General features: G+C 36.8%; 1 protein-coding gene across 1 annotated transcript; it reads right to left on the bottom strand.

The window, feature by feature from the left end:
* Positions 1-1,290: 1,290 nt before the first annotated feature.
* Positions 1,291-26,057, bottom strand: LOC121420717 (limbic system-associated membrane protein-like). The gene is made up of 12 exons (XM_041615374.1): positions 25,952-26,057; positions 20,984-21,118; positions 20,668-20,820; positions 19,474-19,692; positions 9,948-10,130; positions 9,331-9,462; positions 7,972-8,116; positions 6,992-7,116; positions 5,782-5,930; positions 4,014-4,203; positions 2,266-2,304; positions 1,291-1,841 (listed from the first exon to the last, which is right to left on the bottom strand). Exons 1-12 carry the CDS (start codon positions 26,055-26,057, stop codon positions 1,684-1,686), a joined length of 1,734 nt encoding a protein of 577 aa, XP_041471308.1. The 3' UTR covers positions 1,291-1,683.
* Between the last annotated feature and the right edge of the window lie 511 nt (positions 26,058-26,568).

Raw genomic sequence — 26,568 nt, 5'->3', positions numbered from 1 at the left:
ATTTTCAAAGGAATCCGTGGTTGGAGAGATCGGTTCCGTGCTACATGCGAAAACTCTCTAGTTATCTCCAACTATCAGAGTCTTCCGTTATCCGTGTATTCAACAATTGGAGACTTTTCGCTCAGTGACGTATGGAGGATTCAAGAAAAGACAAAGTCAAATGCGAATGCCGTCATGACAAAATACAACAAATAATTCTTTTTCGAAAGTTGGTGAATCAAACAGCAGTCTAGTCATTGATTATGGGCAAACGACATATTGCAATTTCTCGTTAGCTCTACAACTTATGAAGAAACTGCTTTTCCGGTTCATGGCCCAAAGGCAGCACCCCCTGAAAATCTGGTAGGTATGATACATGGCAGAAATGTAATGAAAATGACTGACATTCTGTAGGATTTTTTTTTTTGGCTTGCTTGCTTATTTGTCAAATTTCTCTGGACTGAACTGAAACCACCCGGCTTCATTTTGGATCGAAATCCCTTTGTTACTTGTTAAATTGCTCGGGACCGAAAGCACCTTCATTTTGTAGTGAAAACACTTTTTTATGTATATTTTTTATTTCTTGTCAAAATCACTCACCCGGCTTTATTTTGGATCGTAATCCCTTTGTTACTTGTCAAATTGCTTGGGACCGAAAGCACCTTTATTTTGGAGTGAAAACACCTTTTTTTATATATTTTTTTATTTCTTGTCAAAATCACTCCAGCACCCCCACTGAAAACATCTTTCCCAAGGGACCTGTTCCGGTTCACAAATTTTTGACAAAGACTTACCATCTATACCTTGTCATTTGACGACATTTCCAATACATTTACTCTGTTCTATAATCCTTCGAAAGTCACTGAGCTAAAAAGGTCTAATACCATTGAATGATACCTCATCATCAGTAAATGATTCAGCTTAATAGAGCCTCGTAATACAAAGATTATATCTTGATCATAGTGCTAATATTCTTGGGCAATTCCATAAAATATGTACTTCCGACCCCGTGTATGTGAGACATTAATGAATTTCCTGTCTCTGATTTAGTGTTCTTTTGACAGTCTGTAATGCTCGGAAATGACCATGACCAGGGGAGTGTTTCACAAAGATTTAAGTATGACTTAAGTCGCACTTAAATGCCGACGCGTACATGATATGCAACGCGCGATCTTATTGATAGATACGCAGTAAAGCGCGTCCTCATGGCACGATCTGACCAATGCGGTCAAGCCTTTCATACCGTACGCAACTCGGCATTTAAGTGCGACTCTAAGTCATACCTAAATCTTTGTGAAACACCCCCCTGGTCAGTTAATGAAGTGAAGTAAGTATTGAGGAAAATAGGAGTCGGACGTACGAAAATGGTTGTACATTTTATGAAAATAGCCCTCTAACTTGAAAATGTCAACATTTTGGGCATATTTTTAAACCTAATTGTGTAATCGATCCTATTCATCAAATGTAGGAACAATTACGAAGATTTGTGCTGCTTGCCCATGATCGTAACTGACTACTCTATGGCTACTTCAATAAAATTAGTCGTTACTTCACTATGGATATATGCTGTCTAGCAAAGTGCAATATTCCTTTGCAAGATACAAGATAAAAAATCTACAACATGACTAATTTCATAGAAAAGCATCTGTATCAAGACAAGGGTCGAATTCTCCAGTCCTGTAATCGCAGTGGTGTATCCAAGTTCTATGTTTTATCATTCGGCGAAAGATATGTACTTAATGTGCAGAAAAGTGAAAGTATGACCAAGATCGACATGCAACCGATAGAGGGCGACGTACTGCATGAAGCTCGACCGGTAGATGGTAGCGACTTTGTTTCAGGACTGATCTCTGCCGAGTTTTCTGCAAGAATGTAAAAATTGGTTCAATGAGATTAATTGAAAATGGTCGAAGTAACCAATACCTATATACAATCCCATAATGAAGGACGGAATACCTATACAATCCCACAACGAAGAGCATCCAGAAATTTGTCAATGAGGTGAAAAATTCCGATCTTTTGTGCTGAAAGCTTTGGCCTACAAAATATTCAAGATTCAGAGGAAATTGACAAACTAAGTATCTCACACTGGCTGCTTCATAAATTGGTAAAGCAAATACTTTTTCCGGAAGGATCCAGAAGCCTGTTGCATGGAAAGGTAGGTGCAAACTGGACCTTAATAACACAAAACTCCCGAGAGCCAACTCTCAGAAAACATCCTAAGCCAACGAAGAACTTAACTTGTCTTTTAAAGGAGCTGGCCGAGATTAAGAGAGATATACTCACCTATTTGTTCTAAAGTAGTTGGAGAGATAATCCTGTTCTCTGGAAAATAAAAAAAATGGGAAAAAATATACACTAAGTTATGTAATTCTTGATTAAACACATGGACAAGCCCTTATGATTTTGCATTTAAAAACGATTAAAGCATTGGATGGTAGAAAGATAAGTAAAGTGATAAAAATATACATTAAAACACCCTCGCAATCGATGACTCTACCACTATTTATTAAAGTGCGCCATCAACGTGCACTGCTGCTCACGCTCTCTTCGTATGAAATATACAGCTGAAGTGCTCCACAAGAGAAACAAATTAAAAATTAAAAAGGATCCGACTCCTTATTATTATGATATAAACAAACGAAAATTTGTTATTCAATAAAAGTTTCGTTTGTCGTGCGTATTCGAGAAACAGCACCTTGCTCGCCGTTCTTGGCATAATTATAAAGAAGACAATGCTTGTAATGCTTATAAGATTCAATCTATAGTATAGTGTGTCCCAGAAAAAACAAATAAACCGTAGTTCACTGTAGGTTTTTTTTTATTAACAATCGTGATCATAAATTTCCTTTATGAGATGTACACGAATGACAGAGTATGCTTTGCTTATTCCATTCGAATCCCGTGTCACTGTTCATAATACACGCATTGAGTGTGTTTAATAATAATGGGAAGTGGCGCTGCTAAATCCAAACGTAACATTGACCAGCCAACTGCAAGATCGCACTCATCGCGCATTCTTAAATCATTGTACCTTGCTTTGTTGGGAAAGTGATCAATAGAATAAGTAGAACATGAGCATGTCTTTATGCAAGATTTTCTTGACCATGCATCATTCATAGCTTACATACAATATCTAATATGACAGGAAAAAAAATAGATATTCAAGTAATGAACTTTGTGCTCCGGATAAGATGGCAGCAAAAGAAAGAAAAAATCGCGCAAAATCGTTATTTACTCATGCCAATGGAAATTTGGTAGCACCAGTTTACATTGATCTAACTTATAGTAATGCATTGTCTTTCCTTTCATTTACATCTCATGCAGCATATTTACGATCATGATAACAAAAACTAAATTAAACCACGGTCTGTTTTTTCTGGGACGCACTGTATTAAAGGGGAATGAAACCTTTGGAACAAATAGGCTTGTGTAGAAAGAGAAAAATCAAAGAATAAGAATAAAGAAAGTTTGAGAAAAATCGGACAAATAATGAGAAAGTTATGAGCATTTGAATATTGCAATCACTAATGCTATGGAGATCCTCCCATTGGCAATGCGACAAGGATGTGTGATGTCACTGATGAACAACTTTCCCTTTGGTGGACTATAAAATACCCTCAAGTTGTCTCTTTTTGCTTTTTCTTATGATGATACAAACTCTCTATCCATGATGTATTCTTAAAAAAATATGTATTACATGCCCTCATGTAGAAAGAACACATGATCTATGGATAGATGTGATAAAAGAGGCAATTCAAGTGAAATATATACTAAAGTCTTGGGGAGAGTTGTTCACAAGTGACATCACACATCTTTGTCGCATTGCCAATTTGCTATCTCCATAGCTATAGTGATCGCAATATTCAAATGCTCATAACTTTCTCATTATTTGTCCGATTTCCTCAAACTTTTGTTGATCTGTTTCTTTGATTTTTCTGTTTTCACACAAGCTATCTTGTTCCAATGGTTTCATTCTCCTTTAACATTCGATGGTTTAGACTGAAAATGAATAATCAAATGATTTTACCTACCATTGGGCGTATAGAAGGTATAGTTTGCACAATCGCCCTTGCCATAATCATTTATCGGACAAACTTCTGTCTCGTATGTACTATTCTCCTTCAGTTCGGTGAGATAGTATTTGAAGACATTGCCTGGAAGGTTGATGGAGTTTGGAGCATCATTGGGGTAATAGATGACTTGCATTTCGTTCCCCTCCGTCTGGGGTTGCATTATAAAAAAAGAGGAGAAAACAAACGGATATTTAATTCTTTTATTCGAATAATATGGAGTCCTCGCCCAACGAGTTACGAGGGATTAACGAATCGAGGGAATGTATTGAAAATGCCAGTCAAATTATCATAAAGACAAAGAACAGTTGGGAGGTCTTAGTAGAAAATTGATGAACTGGAGCAGCAGTTTAGCCCTCAGTTTCAGAGCTGACGAAGCAGTTTCCCAGCGTCGATGACCAAGCTGTTCTTGAATCATCTTTACGTTTTTGTCTGAAAACTCCCTAAACCGATCTTTTACGCATTAACTACGGGGAAATTATCTACAACGCGTCCATTCCTTTTAAAATGCAATTGAATTTCACAATGGAGAGCTGAGGGGCTTTTGTCAAAAGTTAGTGGATTGGGACAGCAGATCATCCGAAGATGTGCACTGGACGAACCACTGCAAATATGTCGTTGTCCAGAGTCAATAGATTTCGATGCTGTCCCGCTCCACCAACTTTCGACAAAAGCCTCTCAGCTGCAATTGTACTCATGGCTTTCCTTTCTATCCTCAAGCCGTCATTTTCCTTGCACACACAATGAGAACTTTGGAACAAGGAAGAACGAAAGAAATTTTGAGTTATGAATTATTGCGGAGATCTCTCGAAGGATAAAGATAAGTACGACAGGGTCGTGTACTAATAAAGTGAAAGTCCTATTCAAGCGTGATTGAAATTTAAATGAAGAGATGCAGCTTTTATTTTTGATAAAAAGACGCATCTTAAAAGGGTTTGATTCATAAAATCGAAATAATTCTGCCTAAAAGCTGTAAACAATAGTGACCAGCACGGGATCAGGAGAATGCAGCTTCGGTTGGGGATAGAAAAATTCATTTCAAGTGAAAGATTACGGAAGAACGAAATAAGATATAAAAAAGGTTAGAAAATAAATGAATAAATTAATGAATTCATAAATAGTAATAATAGTAATAGTAATGAAAATAACAATGAAAATAATAATAATAACAATAATGATAATAAAGCATTATCATTATTTGTTTTTGGCGTCACCTGTCCCTGGGAGGCGAAAAGCGAACTGAATCACTGTGACCCGCAGGTCTCTCCTCCCGATATAACTGATTGGGGGGAATGCAGGTGGACCACTACACCGGGGTTTCCCCCTACTCTTATACGAATAGTGCAATGGGTTCTTAACGTGCAAAGGTGGTGACTCTCCTGTACACGGGGCCTCCATTTAACGTCCTATCCGAGGGACGGAGTGTTTTCCATTGTAACACAGCCTGCATCTATGAAACATGGGAGAGACGTTTACACACAACGCACTGGCTTCAGTCATCCGCCCGGGGTGGACTCGAACCCACGATCTTTGGTTCGACGGGCAGACGCGTTACTGACTGAGCCAACACCGCTCTCGAGTATAGTTATCTTCGTCACGAATAAAAAATGTGTTAGCTCTTCACTTAAGTTATTCGCAGATGTATTAAACTGGGACACTTTTTTCGAAATTATTCCATCATAATACCAAATTGCTGAATACTTAAGAAAAAAGATAAACACATACAAACCTTGATTTCCAATCTCCTGTAAAGCAATCTATATGACGTAACAGGTATGTCGTTTTGAAAATTCAGACCAGGCGACCAGGACAGATTAAACGATCTCCGCCTCGTACTCAGAGCTTGCCTGTTTAAGATTTCAGGAGGGTAAGGGCTACCTGAAATCGAAAAAAGGAACAAGGTACCATTTGATGCACCATGTTAAGATCATCAATAATTATACTATTTCTGGAGGATCGAGTATACACGAAATAGAAAAATAATCCAAAAGTAAGATTTGATGTACTTGATAATCAAATTATCAATATTAAGGCCCTCGTACTGCCAAAAAACAAGAATGTCAACAATACTAAAGAAGGATTCTAGTTTCACTTTCTTTCTCATCACTTGACATCTTTCAAACGTTGTCTGATAGGAATGGCCATAACCAGTAAAGCTTTTCTGATCAAATTAGATAAGCCACTTTGATCGATGAGGGAGAATTTCATTTAACCTAGTTTTTATACTCATATAAGATATATTCAAGAACTAGAATGCATACCAGCCTTGTCAACAGAAATACACAGATTAATAAATTAAAGCAAATCTAAAAGTGAGAAATTATTTCTATATCATGTTCATGACTTAGTAAATTGTAGAATGACACATCATTAAATTTTGAGGGAAAGTATTGGTTTGTTAATGCTGATAATGACGTGTGTGTGTGTGTGTGTGTGTGCGGAAAGACATTGTGTGCGAGCCTGTGTTCATGCGAGAGAGAGAGCGTGGATAAGAGTTAGCTTGAATGTGAATAACTCCGATTTATATATATATTTATTTATTCATTTACATCTATTGAAATGAAATTCTAATAAAAATAGATTCATGTAAATATAATATATAAAAATAAAATATGAGTGGTATGGATAGGGGCATATCAAATATTTGTGTATGCGAAACATGATTGCGAAAAGTTGGCAAATTCTATCAATCTTCCCTCACCCTTCGACACGGATTTACGCCAGTGACCTATGCCAAGTAAAACGATGAGTTTATAGCCATAATGCAAATTTTCCCAATGTTCCATGTAATGTGTTTACATAACTTAAATTTAATAACAAAATGCCCAATTCCCTTTTGTCCTCACGAATTCCTCTCTCTTCCATTTTTCGCTTTTATATACATATATATTTATATCAAAACATGGGCGGCCATGCAAGGTTTGATTTTTTGTGCTTACCGTTTACTTCAAATTTTACACTCGCTGATCCTAAAATATTCGTTGCGACGCATGTGTAATTTGCGTAATGACTCCCTGGCTCAATCCCTACGATGACCAGCTTTCGACCCGACACCGCTTCAGATCTAAAAGAAAATAATATACAGTGCGTCTCAGAAAAAAAGGGAAACAGGAATTCCCACAATCATTTTTCTTCAAAAGCAAATTATTTATGATATTCGATTTCAATTCAATTATTCCTTTACATTTTGATACCGTCCTAAGATGTGACAAGCACTTTACACATTAATGAGCAAGACGAGTTTGAAATTTTAATATCAAAATCAGGTTACGCAGAAATATTGGACAAGATTGATTCTTGATATGACAACCGTACTTATTCGACGATTTGCTCATTAGCATTTTTTTTGGTATTCTTTGTGAAGCTTCTCTCACTGATCCCCAGAATGGGAGTTTATTCAGATTCTTACGTGAGTTCCTGCGTAAATCGTTTCTGATAGGCCTTAATATTAATTGTTTGGAACCTGCCATGCGTGAATGATTCGCTAAGCTGTTGGTCCCAAATTAATTATGAGATTTCTCTCTACCTATAAGTATCAAGTAATCAATTCATATTTCAATAATTGTGAAATTTATCTCTAAGAACGGGTTTCCTTTTTTGTAGGACGCACTGTAGAGATAAATGATTATAGATTGAAACTTTTTGCACGATGTGTCACAGTTGCTATTTTTTCCTGAGTCACTTTAACCAACCTGATTTTGAGATTAATGAAAATCCGAAAAAAGGTGTATGAAGGAATAGCAGTCGAGATAAAAATCAAGTGCTAACCAATCGAATCATTCACTGAAATTGATAATAGTCTGCGACATTTTATAAGATGAGATTGATTGATTAAAAATCGACCTTACTTGGGATCGATCTTGAAGTTAGGAGCTTGTGAGAAAAATCTTATAAAATGAAATAAAACCGTGTTTCTTACGAGTTGTTTCTGGCTGATAACAGTTTTCCATTTTTTAACCAGTGATATGTCGGGCTCGGAAGACCAGTGAAAGACCCTTGCAAGAGGAGGTACCGACCAGCACTTCGTTTGTGTACCTCGTAACTTTGTTCAGACTGTGGCGGATCTAAATGGATTAGAAGATAACAAGAAAATGAAAAGCGCCACTTCAACGGAAGGCAGGGGGAGAAATCACCACGCGGCGGGATCCTCCTCCTTACAAAATCTCGTGAATCACGAGGCTTTCTGTGTGGTCTATAACGTCTATTGCAATTAAGAGTTCAGTATTCTTATTTCACGTTTCCATATGTATTTTGGCCCATGCAAAATTTGATATTGACCCCCATCAAACCACAAGTCCCTATGAAACTAATATTAAAAGAATAGATCTTCAGGTTTATCATGATGTAAAAATTATGTGGGCTCAAGCAAAAATAAATCAAATAGAAATCTGCCGTCAGGCTGAAAATATTTTGCAGTATTTTTTAGATCCAAACTTTCGCCTACATTACGAAGGTTCTAAAAGAATAAGACAAAAAACTGTTAAACAATTATTGCTCTGCTTTACATAAATACCGCGAGATGTTAGCAGCAAAGACCAAACTGAAGGACGAGCTATGATCCGTACCCGTATTCAAAGTATGCAGAAACTACACATCACGCACATCAACAATAGAAAGTAAGCTGCATTTTGAGGACCTGTCTAGGCATTGGCGGCGGAAGCAAAACATTTTAGGAGGGGACAACCAACAATTTTTTGACAAGCAAAAAAAAAAGAAAAAAGAAAAGGCTCTCAACCCAAAAATTTTAGGGGGACGTAGGAAAATAAAGTGACAAGCAAAAAAAAAAAAAAAAAAAAAAAAGTCATCAACAACAAATTTAGGGGGGGGGGACCGTCCCCCCTCCTCAAATTTAGGGGGGACACGTCCCCCCCCCCGTCCCCCCGCTTCCGCCGCCTATGTGTCTAGGCCTACTGACTGCCAGAAGTAGAGGGAAATGAGTAAAAAACATAATAGAAAGCTTTCGCAACACGACACGGCCGCTCTCTACAACGCACCAATTCCTTTGAAAATGTAAGTCAAAACACAATGGAGAGATGAGACGCTTTTTGTCAAAACTTGGTGGACCCGGGACAACATATATTAAACCGTTATGCACCGGACGAACGATTGGAAACATGTCGTTGTCCAGAGTCACGACAACAACGCAGTTTTCGCGGTCGACCTACTCTCGACAAAAGCCTCTCAGCTCTCTAATGTGATTTGAATTGCATTTTCAAAGGAATTGTTGCGTTGCAGAGAGCGGCCGCGTCGTGATTGCGAATACTCTCTATTAACTCACATTGGACGATCAACTCCACTCTTCTGGTTGATTTCCTGCTGTTCAGCGAATTTCGTGCAGAGCATATATAAATGCCTGAATAATTTCTCGTTATCTGTGGTATGTAAAGGGATCCGTCCACGTCGGTAAAACCTGGAAGGTTAAAACAGAAAAATATGTCAATGATTTTCATGAATTATACAGTGACAAATTGCAAAAGTAGTTGACCAGGTGTTAGGTAATCATGAAATAGTGTCGACTGACTAAGGGGCATCTCTGGGGGAAGGGATCGGAGGCTCGAAAACGAGAGTGCAGCTCCATACAATTTCAGAAATTTCAGGTACATTGAAAAACGTGTACCTGTCATCTCAAATTGTATTTATCATTATATCTAAGGTTTTTGAGGCTATATCTTAAGTAGGCCAAATCATCTCGACTTTGTTGGGATCTTTAGATTTTAGAGTTCAAATAAAACACACGTTGGAAAATGAGATTTTATTCCGAAGAGTTTATAAGTTAAACCTTCTCACGCCGAAATCTCCGTCACTCTCTCTCTTTTGGGGACATCATCTTTCATGAGGATCAAAGTTCAGCATTTCTAGCCGATTCGAAACAGAACAAAGTGAAACATTTCTTACTCTTCATCCTTTCGGATAGACTCGGGTATCCGTGAAGTCTCCAAGTAACAGCTGGTCTCGGATATCCGTCTGCTATACAAGTCAAGGTGATATTGGCTGTTTCGTTGAAGTAAAACGTATCCTGTTGATCCGAACTCCAAAATGGTGCAATACGAGGTCCGATGCTCCGAACTCGGGCAGGATCTGCAATGGTGAGACCAAGAGATATTATTTTTCTGAAAGTCTTTGTAAAACTGAAAATGATCCGAATTCAAATCCTTCGGAGTGGAATTGAATTTCAGAATTCAGCAAATAACCGGCCGACCTGGATCTATCCTCATTGGGCATAGAATATATCGTTCATATAATTGTACGCAATGGATTACACTTTACACAGTCACATGTAAGGAAGTGAGTTAGTGCCGACTTTACTTGAAGGTACATCATATTAGATGTTTTTTCTTTAGGTACATTTCATGAACATGTCGAGAATATACATTGTTCAACACGATTCAAAGCAAAAACACTGCAACAAAGAAAAACATTCTTATACAAATTTCAAAATGATAGCTGTTTATGTGTGCTTGTAATTTCCTTTCATGGGGTAAATGAATGCTCGTGATATTATGTCTGTTTCCGTGTCTGTTATTTTCAAAACACCCCTTTCCCCATTTTGGTACATTCCGGGTCTGCACCAACGGAATCACGCAAGGAAATAGTAATGAGAGAGGGAAAACGGCATTCAGAAGGAAATAAATACAAGAAAATTGATACCCCATTGCAAAACATTTTAGGGATTATCTGGTATAGAAATGGTGCCATGATTTCGACCTCGTTTCTTGGTTTAATTTGAGAGAACGATTCATTGATTCCCATAATGTGTCAAAGATACTGCTATCTAATCCTGAAATGAGATAGGATACTTCAGGTCATAAAATGAACATGATGATGAAACTAATATTATTCGATAAATCTTAGATCATGCAAATTAAGCACTTCAGTTATGTCACATAAGCACTGCTGTACAGATGGGGGAGGGGGGGGGGGTCTCTCCCCCCAAAAAAAAATGTATATATGAATGTGTGAAGTTATACATGTACTACAGCTTTGGCAACTCTTTTATGTAAATATTGTGTGAAAGAAATCGATGAAGAGAACAATGGTAGGCGTAGCTTAAATCAAGGTTACCCAGAGCTATCTAGCCTTTGGAAAAATTGGTGATGCCGAAAAAATGTCACTGCCGGGAATCAAACCCGGGGCCCCCAGCTTTGAACGCCGGTGTCCTAAACACTAGACCACAGAGACGGGTTAGTGACTAGGGCGTCCCCGATCCGATCGACCGTCAGATAGACAGATTTTCGACACCATACATGTACCAATTATAATTTCCTTTGTCGGGTGAAGATGGGTTTTGAAGAATGACAAGCCGCCATGCCTCAGCTGGATCAAGGCTATTGCTTTGATACAGTACACGTATTGGAGAAAGTGTATACAAAATAATGTGTGAAGTTATACATGTACTACAGCTTTGGCAACTCTTTTATTCAAATATTGTGTGAAAGAAATGGATGAAGAAAACAATGGTAGGCGTAGCTTAAATCAGGGTTCCCCAGAGCTATCTACCCTTTGGAAAAATTGGTGATGCCGAAAAAATATCCCTGCCGGGAATCGAACCCGGGCCCCCAGCTTTGAACGCCGTTGCCCTAAACACTAGACCACAGAGACGGGTTAATGACTAACCCCCCGTCCCCGATCCGATTGACCGTTAGATAGACAGATATATATATATATATATCTAAATAATGACCAAGAAAAAAAAACAGAGAAAAGAAAGAAAAGGAAGAGAAAAGGGTGAAAATGAGTTAACTTTCTGAATATTTTTTAAAAATCAATCACAAAATTGGATGTTTGTAATAAAAATTACAAAATGTTCGCTCCCTCACTTTCGTTCCCTCGCAACTTAAAAAAAAAATAGGCGGTACGCTATATTTATCCCTTCAAAATGTTTTGCTTATTTACGCCACTGCAGATAAGTGAAAAAAAGTATGATTACCTTTAAATGTGACCAAGAAGTGCTGGGTACGTTGTTTTATATCGACAATTGAAATAACAAACCAAGAGAATCAAACAAGTCACATCTATTTACAGCAAGATAAGGTTTCAAACGTGTTTCTTTGTACATGTTAAACATTATTATGTTGATCGCTCACTCTGTTATGGAGGGAAAGAAGAGAAGAAAACAGAAAAGGTATGCTGGAATAGAAAAAAGAAGAGACACAAACAGTTTGGAAAAGTCTGTCACTGTAAATCCCTACTTGATTCATTTAAAATGTAAATAGAACACACATATTTATCAGTATCGCCAGTCCCTTCCCCGTTTAATATCATCATATGATGTCACAAATTCAAATTAACGACATATAATAGTGTTCAATGATTTTTTTAATACGTTTTTCTGTAAAAAGAAAATAAAAGAGGACGGAGACCATCTTGCCAATCTAAATGATGAATAATTACAACGATCATATATTTTTTGGGGTTAATCCGAAATTGCACCCTGACGCAAACCAAAATAATAAATTGCACTTGGATACAGATTTCACGTTATAATGTTTGGTTTAATAACATCAATCACATTCTTTTGAAAGCTACAATACTTACACTGCCTATGATAATAACTTGGAATATATAGTATTGTTAAAAGGAATGTTCTAAGAAAATGGGAATTTCAATTATGTTCATTAAACTTTGTGTTTGTCATGGTCTGTAGACCAATGTCATGTTACGTTTTTAACGTATAGAAGTTTACAAAAGTTAAAGATGACTGTCACCATATCAGGTAGTAATATGTATTCGTATATTTTTTGGGGATATAAGCTGCTTTTTCGTATGCATTACGTTATTGTCATGTTTTATTTTTTGTTGTTGTTGATTGTTGGCATTGTTAAAATCATTGATATATTTTGTTTATGTTTTTTATCATATTGATTCAATAAAACACAAGAAAAAAATCAATTACATTTGCTACCTTTTGGTAAGCTTGATTAAGAAAATAATGTAGAGTTCCTAATAATCATTCCCTAATTTGACTAGTTTTGTATGAAATTTGTGATCATATAAGGCCCTATTGACTTTCTTATGAAACATTTAATTTGGCCTATAGAGTCCTCTACGTTAGACAACACTTGTCTCTTCATTACCCACGCAAACGAAGTGTGATGTTTGCTTACTCATACCCCGTCACATTTCCCCTACAGCGGCAACACGGCGAGTCGTAAACGGCCGTTTAAACATTTTTTTTGTACCAGCTACGGTTGTTTGAAATAACATGAATAAAACCGCTATTTTCGACTCGCCGTACGGCCGCCGTAGGGAGAATGTGACTGAGGTATGAAGAGCCAATCACACCTGAGCGTTTTATTATTTAGTATATGCCGAAGCAAACGGTATGGAAATGCGTTTAATCATTTAACATAATGTCTTATTATCAAGATCCGTCATTTGTTAATAAAAACAATATTCCTTAGTGCCAAAACGTGAATTATTCATAGCAATAACTCCATTCTCAATATCAAGTACTACTACTAATAACAATAATAAATAATACATAATATAGGATTTGTAAAGCACACGTATCCACCTCGCTAGGTGCTCAATGCGCTACTACATTACCCCGGCTAAGCTAGTCTACCGATTCTGGTGTGCACAGTATTTTTAGGAAGTACTTCCTGCCATTTACCTCACCTGGGTCGAGTGCAGCACAGTGTGGATACATTTCTTGCTGAAGTAAAACACGCCATGGCTAGGATTCGAACCCACGACCCTCTGTTTGAAAGGCGAGAGTCAGAACCACTAGACCATGACGCGCCCACAAACATAATTATGATTGATATTCGTATAAGTTTTAGCCGTAGAGTGGGTAACGGGTCCCGTTTCATAAAACTTGTTATAATAACATATGCAATAGCAGTTTAAAGCTACGGAAATCACGCAATCCGATTGGCCGATAGTACATTTATATGTCAAGTCCTCCTGAAACGGGCCCCAGACGTAACACTCATGCACCCCCACCACCTTCACCTCTTAACCAAAGTCATCTTATCAAACAGAAGCTATTTCAGGGAAATTTTGTTCGTACGTAGGGCTTAACAATGTTCTGGTAAGATGAAAGAGAATTTAAATCGCTGTAATAAGGGTGGTGTGATCTTTATCCGATCTTCACCGAAATGCATTTCCTTTTTCTTCTATTTGTGAAAGGTGTTAATGATGTGATAAATTCGACTATTTAGTTGACTTTAAGTGTTTTTAATGTTCATGCGCCACTGCGTACGTACGGTGAGCCGAGGCGATGTTCGCTCACCGCGTTCCTCGTTTTAACCTGAAATTACCCCGAAGAATAAAATAGTGTCTCCACACATTTTCCGCTGAATAATTAACCATCGATCCGTGTTTTAAACACCTATAATATCCGCTGTGTTAATAACCCCTCTCAAGCTGGTGTGTACGCATTGCCGATCTACACGTACATCAAAAAATAAACCAAAGCAAATATAAATGTAGGCCGAGTAATGTTTAAGGAATGTTACAATATTTGAGAACAATTTTGTCTAGCATTAAGAGAATTGCGGTGTAATGAGTCACAATATTTAAGGGACACACAATTTTACAGGCGAAGTTACTTAACTGACACAAGTAAGCCAATCAATTGAACAAAAACGACATTTTGTAATATGAAAATGTAATGTTGTGCGTAAGCTGAAATCTAATATAACACTGATTAATTCAGGGAGCTTGCCGTATATTTGGCCATAGACACGGGACTAGGGTAATTTATGGTCAAAATATTCATCAAACTGAATTGCGAAAACAGAAATTATGCACTTACCACGATTATATGGATGAAGGTCTAACGTGTGGCAGTATCCTGACATTGTGGCACAGACTTGAACCTCAAAAAAGATAAGTTCTGTCGCGATACCTCTCCTAATTCTTTCAAAATTCATAACAAAATGGCCGATCGAGACTAGGGTAGGAGAGAACTTTTTGTTTTTTGAGGTTCCAGTCTGTGCCTCGATGTCAGGATACTGCCACACGGTAAGCCCCTGGGCACCCTGGGTTAAACACTGATCAGCCTCAATCGCAAACTGTGGGACTCCAACAACAGTTAACATGTCGTTATTATCTTAGTTTGTTACTCATGCATTCAGCGTACTTCAATATCACTTTGGTCTGTCAATGACGCATTTGGGTCTTCACTTAGAGAAATGTCAGTTATCCTTACTTTACCCAATAATCTAACAAACCAAAATTGTCATTCTATAATACAGCGGGCACGGGTTTACAATCGATAGATCCCCCCCCCCCTCCCTCCATCTCGATATATTTTATAAAGTCACACCTCAGAATCTGACTCCACGCCGACAGATGCTATTTCATTGGTAATAACGCAATAGCTTCGGTAGGTCTGGCATCTGTTTCGTTGGTGTGGCTAAATCAATAGGCTTCAGCTGAAGGTAAATGTAAACCACCTTACGCATACTGACAGCAATTTAGACTTAACCAATTGGGTAAATTACTGCGCATCAAAATAAAAACTCTTTTCTAGCACAGATTGACACAACCTTCCTTGTTTCAAATGAACGACTGGTTTGAACCTTTCCCTTTGGATTGTGATGTTGGTGGGATGAGCGTTTTCCCATCACATGCTCGGATCGAAAGGGAAGTGCAGAGGGTGCGGGCGTACCCGGTAAAGTTGTAACCCAAAAGGAGGGGAACTGAAAATGCAATCATTTAGGACTGCTAAGTAATATTTTTATGTCTCTTTTTTTTACTAAATGTCCTTCATTTTTTTTATAAAGACCTTTTTTCTTGTCAATTTTCCTCCATTTTATCAGTGATGACTTTTTTAATAGTTGTTGCTGAAGGTGTTTTATTGGGTGGTGAAAGACAGCATCATTCCAGCAACAGTAAGTGGAAGCGGCAAATTAATTGGAAAGGGTGAAAACATGGAAAAGATAACGTAAAGGTAAGAAGAAGATAAAATAATCAAAGGACATGAGAAAAGAGAAGTTTACAGAAAAAAAGTGACTGGTAAAGAAGACAAAGAGGGAAAAAATAGCTGGAATTTAAAGTTACATTCTGTAGACTATGATTTTTTTTAATTGTAAAATAGTCTCTCGTTTATTCTATTCCGTTTATACATCAGGAATGTATGTTCAAATGAATCTTGATGTGATTGTTTATAAAGAATACCAGAAATGTGACAGGAACAGCAGTGGAAACGCACCGGGCAATGGCATGACTGGTTATAGTTCTCCGTCAAATTAATTCCCATATGATTACATTGGATATGCATATTTCATGTGAAAAGAAAATGGAAAACCAAATGATCTCCAATTCTTAATCATTTCCCACTGCAGTAGGTCTACCTATTTCCAACTACCCTCTCCCATTAACATGATAAACCTTCTGGAAACCCGCAATCATGTACAGCATATGCCTCCATGTACCCCTAACACACCCATAAACCATAATAACAGAAATTTATACAAAATATTACCCTTAAACACCCTCACACATGGACATACGCTCATGATAAGTTTCTGGACGCGATTTCGTATACTTATTTAAAATACATTTTAAAAGGGGATTCTGTGTCTAAAACTCTAATATAGTTTTAAATATGAGTTCAGTCGGGATTGTATCAATGAATCGCCATCTAAATACATTGTAGATAATGAAACGAGACACACTGGTACTTCAAATTCGATGTTACATCAATTGATGTATGGAATGAAGAGGGGCATTTTGCTTCTGTATGACATATCCGACAATTGCTCCGCTGCTATTCCACGCATTAATGGAATGACCAATTTCAACCCTGGATTTAACACTATACCCTAGCCTAAACCCAACTCTAAACCTCACACAGAACCCTTTTGCAACCTTAACCCTTACCCTATTTCTTAGAAGAAATAAAGGCCGGAACAATTGTCATGTCACTTATGCGGTTGTAGCACCAAAGAAACCAACCCCAGACCGACTAAAATCATGACGTTATTTCCAATGACATGCAAGCTGGGAGTTTGGGGTCGGTTTCATAGGTGAGACTGGAGCTCTAGAAAGAGGCTAGACAGTTTTTGCATTTACGACATTCTCTACAACGCATCGATTCCTTTGAAAATGCAATTAAAATCACAATGGAGAGCTGAGAGGCTTTAGTCGAAAGTTGGTGGACTGGGACAGTGGATCTTCCGAAGATTTGCACCGGACGAACAATTGCAAATAAGTCGTTGTCCAGAGTCAAGAAATCCTGTCCATCAGCTTTTGACGAAAGCCTCTCAGGTTTCCATTGTAATTTGACTTTCATTTTTTTCGATTCAATTCAATTCAGCATATATCTCCAATACATTACAAATACAAGGCATGATCATGTACAAAGAGACAATAAAAATCAAAACATATCATTGAAACATAAATAAATACAGACGAAAGTGATAATCAAAGTATTATTGCCAAATCATTGAAACAATATAAAAACAAGACGAAAGATAAATGAATGGGAAACAGGAGTGTACTAAAAAGCCTAGAGAAGGCTTGTTAAAACGCACACACCCAAAATAAAAAAAAATCTTAAAATAATTATAATATATGGATGCGGCAATTAGCAATAGAATAAACACAAATAAAACAAAAACAGGAACATAAAGAACATCAACAAGATATAAAACAAAACTTATGGAAATTATTGTACTGTGAGGATAGTAACTTTGGATCAGTTTATTTTCAAAGGACTGGTGAGCTGTAGAGAGTGTCTCAGTAGTTAATGCGAAAAGTCTGGAATTATCGACCTAGAACGTAGGTAACGAGCACTTTCTGCAGGTGATTTTTCAATATCATTATTTCTTTAGCAGTAGACTACCACCACACTATCCTTCAACTTCTTAATTAATTATCAATTAATGTCCTTCAAATGTTTATCTGAAGTTTTGGAAATAATAAGCCTAGCCTTCATTTGTCCCTGAGGTGAATGAGAGTAGATAAGCTAAAGGAATGAGGATTGGTACTGGCCGGATATTAGTAACAGGCATGGATGGGGCAATAATTATGGTAAGGATGATCTATTCTCGTATCAACAATTATGATAAGATTAAAGAAAAAAAAAGATACAAAGGTGATGATTTCCCCCGTTCCTTGGGGCAAAACTGAGTTCAACAGTGCATTCATAGTAGTCTCAGTATCCTTCCCTTTTTCAAATCCTATATTAATTTAATACATCTCTAGAAAGACGTTATGCCAGCGATTAATTACAATGAATACCTGATGATTCGGAAGAACCGGATAGAAGAAGAACGGGATATTGTGCAATGAACAAGTGGCATTGACATGCCTAGATATTCCCTTGCCGTTTGACGTGGTCCAATTTATTTTTTATGACAAGTCATAACTGTACATGATTCCACTGCCAAAATGTCTTGTACCCTCTTCTGTAAGGTACAGGGATTAATTTTCTAGATACGCCATCATTAATTAAGGGGTCCCCCAGGGACGTATCCTGGGGACTTGACTATTCACCCGATTTTTGGTGCGGCTGCACGTCAGGAAAATTATATTCGGGTCAAAGGAGCCATTATATTTTCAAGGACTGTGATCCCTACGTATATCATCAACTGCATACAGGTTATATCCTGATATTTTCTTAAGCGGATAGCTCTTCCAAAAAGAGCTAAAAAATTCATTTCTTTGACGAGGAGCGGATCCAGGATTTTTCGAAAGGCGGAGGCACATTTTCCTGAGGAAAATTTGCCAAGCCCCCCCCCCCCCTCCAAAAAAAAGGTTTTAACAAAAAGTTAATAGTATTTTATTCACGAAAAAAGTGACAAGCAAAAAAAAAGGGGTTCTTCATTTTCAAAGGGGGGGGGGCATACTTCTCTTTCAACGGCATTTTTACATTACAAATTTTCATTGTGCATCTCAAGGGGGGGGGCACGGACCGGCCAGTCCGTGCCCCCCCACCCCCTGGATCCGTCAGTGACTTTGACCATGATGTCACATCGAACTAGGTGACATGAAATTTCCACAAAAATAAGAAATTCCGTCGAGAGTTTTCGATATTTACTGTTAACTCCCGTTGCCGAACTTCGTCTACTGAAATTGTGTGTATTTGTGATTTGCCTGTTGCAATGATTCATCTATGTAATTCTCTAATTTATTTGATACATGATGCTATACCGACTTTTTAAATGACCATTAACAGAATAGTTCCTAAAAAACATGACAAACACTTTTTCTAACAAATATTATAGAGCTTTTTACAAAATACTTATAAATACCAGGCAAAGAGGGTTTTCATTTTGTTAGTAAACGAAAACTCCGCCGAATCACGTAAATTCACGAGACATAGTTCAACTCACCTCCTTTTGCACCATCGCACTCAGACCCCCCCCCCCTTCCTCTCTCTCCGCTTTTTTTTCCAGCCCGTCTTCATTGAATGGGGTTTCCTCAAGCAGTTTTGATATTTACAAAATTATTTACAATCCATACTCACATCTCACATCGATCCGATACAGCTGTTCGCCAGACAAGTCGGATCCAGACTCGAAGCCGGATATCTGTTGAAAGACGCATCGGTATACACCGGCGTCGTTTGGTCCGAGTCTAGATATCCGCAGTTCGGCTGTAACCGATTGATTATCCAAGCTGCGCACCATAGAGAAACTACGATGGGAGTTGATTGGCGTTTCCATGTTACTATTGAAGATCGGTTCTGCAAACACAACAAGAAGTAATCGTAGTGATGATGATAATAATAATGACAATAATTATTATGATAATAATGATCATAATAATGATAATAAAATCATTATTACAATATTGAATGATAATAATTATGATAAGTATTCTGGACGACTCAAACTTTTGTAAATGTTTTATTGTGTCTGCTTCATACCTGAGAAACTTATATGCTTATTTGTTTTATTTTGTTCATATTACACCAAAGGAAATCAAATTTCTCAGTAATCATAAATATCTTGTATATTGAATTAGACCATCGGTAAATTTACCGCTTCGTTATAACCCCATAGACCCATGTGCCACGTGTGCACTGAGATTAAAACTACGAGGGAACGCATTAACTACGGTACGAAAGACTTGCCAAAAAAAAAAACAATAACTTTACTATTTTCTAGTAAAACCGGCTATACTCCTGGCCAAGCATGTTGAATTTGCCTGAGCTCAAGCTCATCTACTAAAATCTCATAAAAAGGATTGTTCAAAACTTACGAATATATTGATGAATATGTTTCGGCTGATTTAAAAGTTATATAGAAGCTTAAAAAATATTTGTTCAAATATTGACAATGTTCTACAAGATAGACAGACATTCACCAACGGATCGGTAATTTGACCAAACCTTTTTAAGACTGTATACCGATATCAGGGTGGATTCGGTTAGGACCTTCTCCCTTAACCTTTTTTTTTAAAGATGAATAAGCAATGTCATGCACCACTCACATCGGCAATACCAACTCTAAACCGAGCATAAATTATTAAGAAAAAAACATCGGTCGGTTTCGGGTCAGGTTCGTTCTTGTGACTGTAGCATTAGTATCCTGTATAGATACCATTAGCACAATTTTCCGGTAAAAAATAAAACACTATGAAATCAACAATGATATAAGAATGCCGCTTATTTAGTGGAAGTTTTATAAAGATTATCAAATGTCAATCATGGCAGTACCTGACAATGTACTTCCAGTGTCGCGTTTGGTCCACTTCAAGATAAAGTTGTTGTTGAATCTGTTTATGCGGCATTTCAAAACGACGCCTTCTCCCTGTGTGCGAGTGTGATTAAATACTGTATCGGACCTGTTGAAGTATGGTGTCACCACGGCTGAAAATAAGACGAAGATTGATAGTATTCGTAAGATGTGTTTCAACTTGCTTACATGTATGGGAAATATCAATTTAAATATACTAAAAATAATATGTATGAAATAAAAATGTACTAATGACTTGTGAATGGAGTTCCACAGGGTTACTGCGTCGGTACTCACTTGGTCGTGTAGGATCAAGGCAATTTCTCCTCATCCAAGCTCCTGGGTTAGGTTCGTTCTGTGGTAATTGGGGACAGTTCCTTTGATAATGGTTAGCACACGGGAACACCGTTGAGCCCAAGATTATTGTGTTACCTGTATAAATGATATGGTCGGGGCTCTTTGAATTAAAGTACATCTGTGTACGTTAATTGCGGACAACTTTCACTACTTGAAGCGATTAACTTGGTGCTACACAATGTGTTGAGAGTATGTTTACACAGTAGTTTTAGTAACATTTTTACTAAGATATAGGTGTATAAATTCATATCCAATGCTTACTATCTATATTGCAAATTTTCTTGGAATATTTTTATTGCTGAAAAAACGAGCGAAGAGTGACATTGAAATTCTGAACTCAGCTTGTCCAAAGAAAATCATGTGGTAGAATGAACATCGAAGTGAGAAGTCAGTTTCGACAATTTCTTTTCCAGAGGTGTCGGGGTGTAGTGGTTCTGACTCTCGCCCCTCAATCAGAGGGTCGTGTGTTCGAATCTCACCCACCCGACGCCAGCGTCCTTTGACAAGACGTTGATCCGTACTTGCCACTCTCCATACAGGTGATTATTGGTATCCGGTAGGATGCTAAAATTATCATATGCTTGAATTTGCCAGCGCTATTATTAGGCTGCGATGAATGAAAGGAAATGCTCCCCAGGGAGTGGAAATTGTGCACGTTCGTGCGGGATTGAAATGAATCCAATGACCGGGGTAATGATATGCTGGAAAGCTCTTTGAACCGTGTATGGGAAAAGCGCTGAATTAAAACTAGCTATTGTTTTATGATTAGTGTTGTTGTTGCAAAACACAATTACACCTTCATCTCCCTCGCCATATATCTGATCATCATTTGGATCCCTGGGGCATCAGTCATTATCAGCATGGTGAGAAGACTACAAATGCAATTGCTTTACCTATTTCCGTATCACCTATCTCCCGGTCAAATTCATTGGGAAAAAAATAAATGTCGAGAGATAGGTTTTTTAGCCAAACGGCACATTTCAGTAATGTTTATTTATCTAAATACGGAGAGATGAAAAGAAATCCTTCCAGCTAACATCATTTTTCAGCATGTCCGTATGACATTTAAACAATGCAAAAAAGTTGATTGCGCCATATTCACTGTCCCCAGGCGTAATCCTGTTCGATTTTTTTTTATGTAAGGTAACATATTTCTAAGAGGGTGAATGGCTTCATGACGTATAGCAATCTATTATTTCCGATATGCAAGATCTATGCAAACTCGACACCTATTATATTTCCCAGATTTCTTTAATTGTTATTGTTCTCTTTTTTTCGGGGGGGTCTGCTTGTTACTTATTTCTTTATTTCTCTCGAATTTCGTAAAATGTACTAAATTGTAATTCTAAAATCTTGAACTTATTCCTTTACTTACTTTATTTTTTGTTTTACCTAATTTACTTTAATGCTCAAATCATATATGTGTTCCTTCATTATTTAGGGAGTCGTAATGTGTTTACTTTTTTTTAGCATAAAAAAAACATCTGAAAACCTTCATTCACATGATTAAAAGGGAGTGAATAATTATGATAGTAATGATTAATGAAAATGACAATGATGATAATGATAATCTTAATAATTATAATGATGATAAGAAATATCGGCAGAATAAACCGATGTGTTCTCCCTCACAGACCTAACGTCGTCCGCCGCTCTTTGGCAGATAATGGTAATGATGATAGTGTTAATGATATTCTTCTTGGCCCTCCTTTAAATGTGTCAAATAACTTTTTCATTTAGCCCCCACCCCTTCTCTCTCTCTCGCACACACCCCCACGCACTCGCGAATATCTAGAATTGGTGCTGTGAACAGGTTTAAAGTTACAGGGTTTTGTGCGAATGAGGTTACAGTTCTGACAACCTGATCTTTTTATCCCTTTCGAATGCATTATTCAAACGGAAAACTCCCTATAGAAAACAGAAAAACATCTCACTACCACTTGAATGACACATTTTGAACGGCTTAGAAAAGTGTTATGAATTGTATATCGCTGTCAGATAAGATCTACAATTATGTACACTGTAAAAAATGAAGTGCTAATTTAGCACTTACAGTGCTTGTATAGTGACTGCACTACAAGTGCTGATTTTCGAGTTCAAATTTAAACTTGAAAATCAGAACTGCTAGTGCAGTCACTATACAAGAGCCGGAAGTGCTAAATTAGCACTTCAAGTTTAATAGAAGGGCCAGGTGATTAAAAACGGGATTAAAATGGATGAGGTTAGGAATAAAAAAAATGTCTTCTATTAGATAGCCGCTTGTCCAATAATATTCGATTCCAAATGATTGCTATATATACAGAAGATATTCAAATGAGAACATGGAAGGCTGCTTAATTGGAAAATATGATGAGATTTTTTTTGTACATATAAATGTACCAGATGTTTCGAGTACATAACAAATGACATCGAAAAAGTAGCTACTGATGCTACTACTGCCGATTTTGGTGATGGTAGTAGTAAAATAATTTATTTTTTTAACAAGAACTTTTCAGCCCTCTTTCTCTTTCGCATACATTCGTAATTCCGAAGCTTCGTTATTCCGAAGGTTCGGATATTCCAAAAGTTCGTTATTCCGGAGGTTCGTTAGTCCGAAAACGAATTAAGGTTCGTAATTCCGAAGATTTGTTAGTCCGAAAAAAGAAGTGAGGTTCGTAATTCCGAAGGTTCGTTAATCCAAAAACGAAATGAGGTTCGTAATTCCGAAGGGTTAGTTCGAACACGAAATGATTAACGAACCTCATTTCGTTTCCGGACTAACGAACCTTTGGAACAACGAACCTTATTTTGTTTTTGGATTAACGAACCTACGGAACATCAAACCTTATTTTGTTTTCGCATTATCGAACCTTCGGAATAACGCCCCAAATGTTCGGATTAACGAACATCGAGGTATAGGCAATTTACGTGTTTTGGAATTACGAACCTTCGGAATAAAGAACCTTGAGAATTACGAAGGGTAACCTTCTCTTTCTTTTTGTTGACCCAAATAATATCAAAATATACACAAGCAAACATTGCACAAATGATGAATGATCTCAAACAATAATACTTCACATTTCTTCCAAGTAAATGACGATTAAAGTAGCATCCATGAAGTATTGAATTCGTTAAACAAACCAAATATTGAATTAATACAAAATTTATCGCTCATCTCCATAATTATAAAACATTTTATTTTTCTTAATTGTAAACACATTTTTTTTTTACTATTTAACATTTGAAGAAATATATGTTTGATTACACATATACCAACAATTCAATGCATCATTTCTTTTCTAATCGAAACCTATTTCCTTCCAAATTTCTGTACTAAATTTACTTTCATTAAAAAAGGAAAATACCCTTTGGTAGTAAAAGTATTGATATTCAAGTATAGTGAAAATTCATTAAGAAATAACACAGTTATTGACTTTAGCTACTTAAGTTTTAATCTCACCACCTCATGTGAAAATTAGCCGGAAAACGTATGGGATAATGATGATACAAGACCTACTTCTTTAAAATGTCATTCTCTCAGAATTCAGTGAATTGCGTAAACTTGCATTTTATCTCTGCATTCTTTAAATACTACCATGCGCATGACAAAAGAAAAAATAATCGTCATATTAAAGCATAAAAAAATTAAGGACTTCAAATTTTACTTGGAAAATTTGTTATCACAAAGATGAAAAAAAATATATATTCAATAAAATATGTGCATTTTAAATTTTGCTTCAAACATTCACTCTTCAACTTTCTATCAAAACAAAACTGATGCGAGTTTCTGACAATTATAGGAGAAGCACTGAGAAAATATGGATAAATTTAACCCCAAGCGCAACCAGCATCCCAAACGTGTTCCAATAATATTCCTTCTGAACGCCGGCGCATTGTTTTACCGGGGGCGAGGATATATTTCTAATTCTCGTTCTTTCCATTCTCCTTTATTACCATCCATCGCAAGTATGTATCTGTATTCTTTCCTAATGCACTGAGGAGCAGTTCATCATTTATCGAAATTGGAAAAAAGATTAGGAATAACCTGGCTTTGACTACAAGCGACAATCCATACATGAATGGCAATAAAACCCTGAAGATATGTTCTAATTTGTCTTCGTTGTCACTTATCGCTCTGAGTTGGACGAAAAAGTGCAAATCTAGTTTTAAGTTTCCTTTATTCGCTTATTCCATAGAAAACTAAACATGCTGCGGGAAAAGCGGATGTTCACATTATCCTTGCTCTTTCGAAATTCTGTACTAAAATTAACCAATTTCAAATTACCATCAAGTGGATTTAGCTCCTTTTCGAATCGTATTAATAAATTAATACGATCAATTTTTATGAAGGTCCATTTTTTTTCAAATGCGATATGGTGCTTTGATTCCCACGTCTAAGATACATACATTAGTACACAGCAAAAACTGTGGTGTTAACCGGTGTACATAGAGGACCACACCAGTTATTTTACACCGGTGTTAAATTGGTGGTGTTAGTTTACACCTATAGGTGTTATTACAACGCCTATGGTTGTTACATTTACACTCTTTGGTGTTATGTTCAATCTCTAGGGTGTTATTTTAACACCTCAAGGTGTGGTCCTCTATTAACACCAATTGGTGTCAGTTTTAACACCACAGTTTTTACAGTGAATAAACAAAAAATCAATATTGGTCAAAAGTGGATTTGGCCCCTTTTTCGAATCAAGCTCTTCATATTAGCAGCTGATATAATTTCCTTCTATGTTGTTGTTCCTAAAATATAGGGATAACTTTGTCGACGAATAGAATGTTACTATGAAATACGATTTCCCCCAAAATAGAAGCTTCCACACTAGCACCAAACAATCAAAAGGCTGTCAAGTTGTCCTCTTATTTTACTAAAAATAATAAATGAAGAGACTACTAATTGAAAACTTTGATACTTACATGTTGGAATAGCTATCAACTCATTCAAAAGTCCCTTGCCCGCTTCCATTTGAAGGATTTTGGAAGCCAAAACTATTAAAACCGTTACTATGGAAAGCCACTTCATCATCCTCAGATATTGGTATTACCTGTATTAAGAATATCAAGATCGATAATTATTTCTTATACATTTTTATTCGCATTTTCTCTTTATTTATTTCCATTATGTATATATAAATTAACATATCAATCATTAAACGTTGCACACCTCTTTAGCAGGCCTATTTTAATTGACCCATGCATCGATCAAGTGTCCTTTTAAATAACAAATTAGAAAATATAATGGATCGAAATCGATAGAATAAATTGATTATCAAATGAATAAAAAATGAATACATATACGAATGAATGAATGGATTGATTAATTAATTAATATACACATATGAATAGTTGGTAGATACATGAATGAATGAAATACATGAATATTATATTTCTCTGTTTTAATAAACCCTAACTAACATAAATACTAATGGAAGCATTTTCCGTGTAGAAGTCAATATTTGATCGTCACATCAAAGATATCTCACTTAAATCTCTTCAAATGATTCTATCCCGAAAATCGGGCCCCATATTTGATT

The sequence above is a fragment of the Lytechinus variegatus genome, chromosome 8, assembly GCF_018143015.1.
Source record: "Lytechinus variegatus isolate NC3 chromosome 8, Lvar_3.0, whole genome shotgun sequence".
NCBI lineage: Eukaryota > Metazoa > Echinodermata > Echinoidea > Temnopleuroida > Toxopneustidae > Lytechinus > Lytechinus variegatus.
This window is presented reverse-complemented; position numbering and strand designations above follow the sequence as displayed.

Coding starts and splice junctions, on each gene's coding strand:
- LOC121420717 (XM_041615374.1), bottom strand. CDS start 26,057: ATGAAGTGGCTTTCCATAGTAACGGTTTTAATAGTTTTGGCTTCCAAA. Junction 19,693..20,667: donor CACTGGAAGTACATTGTCAG/GTACTGCCATGA, acceptor TTGTGTTTGCAG/AACCGATCTTCAATAGTAAC. Junction 2,305..4,013: donor TACCTTCTATACGCCCAATG/GTAGGTAAAATC, acceptor TTTATTTTCCAG/AGAACAGGATTATCTCTCCA.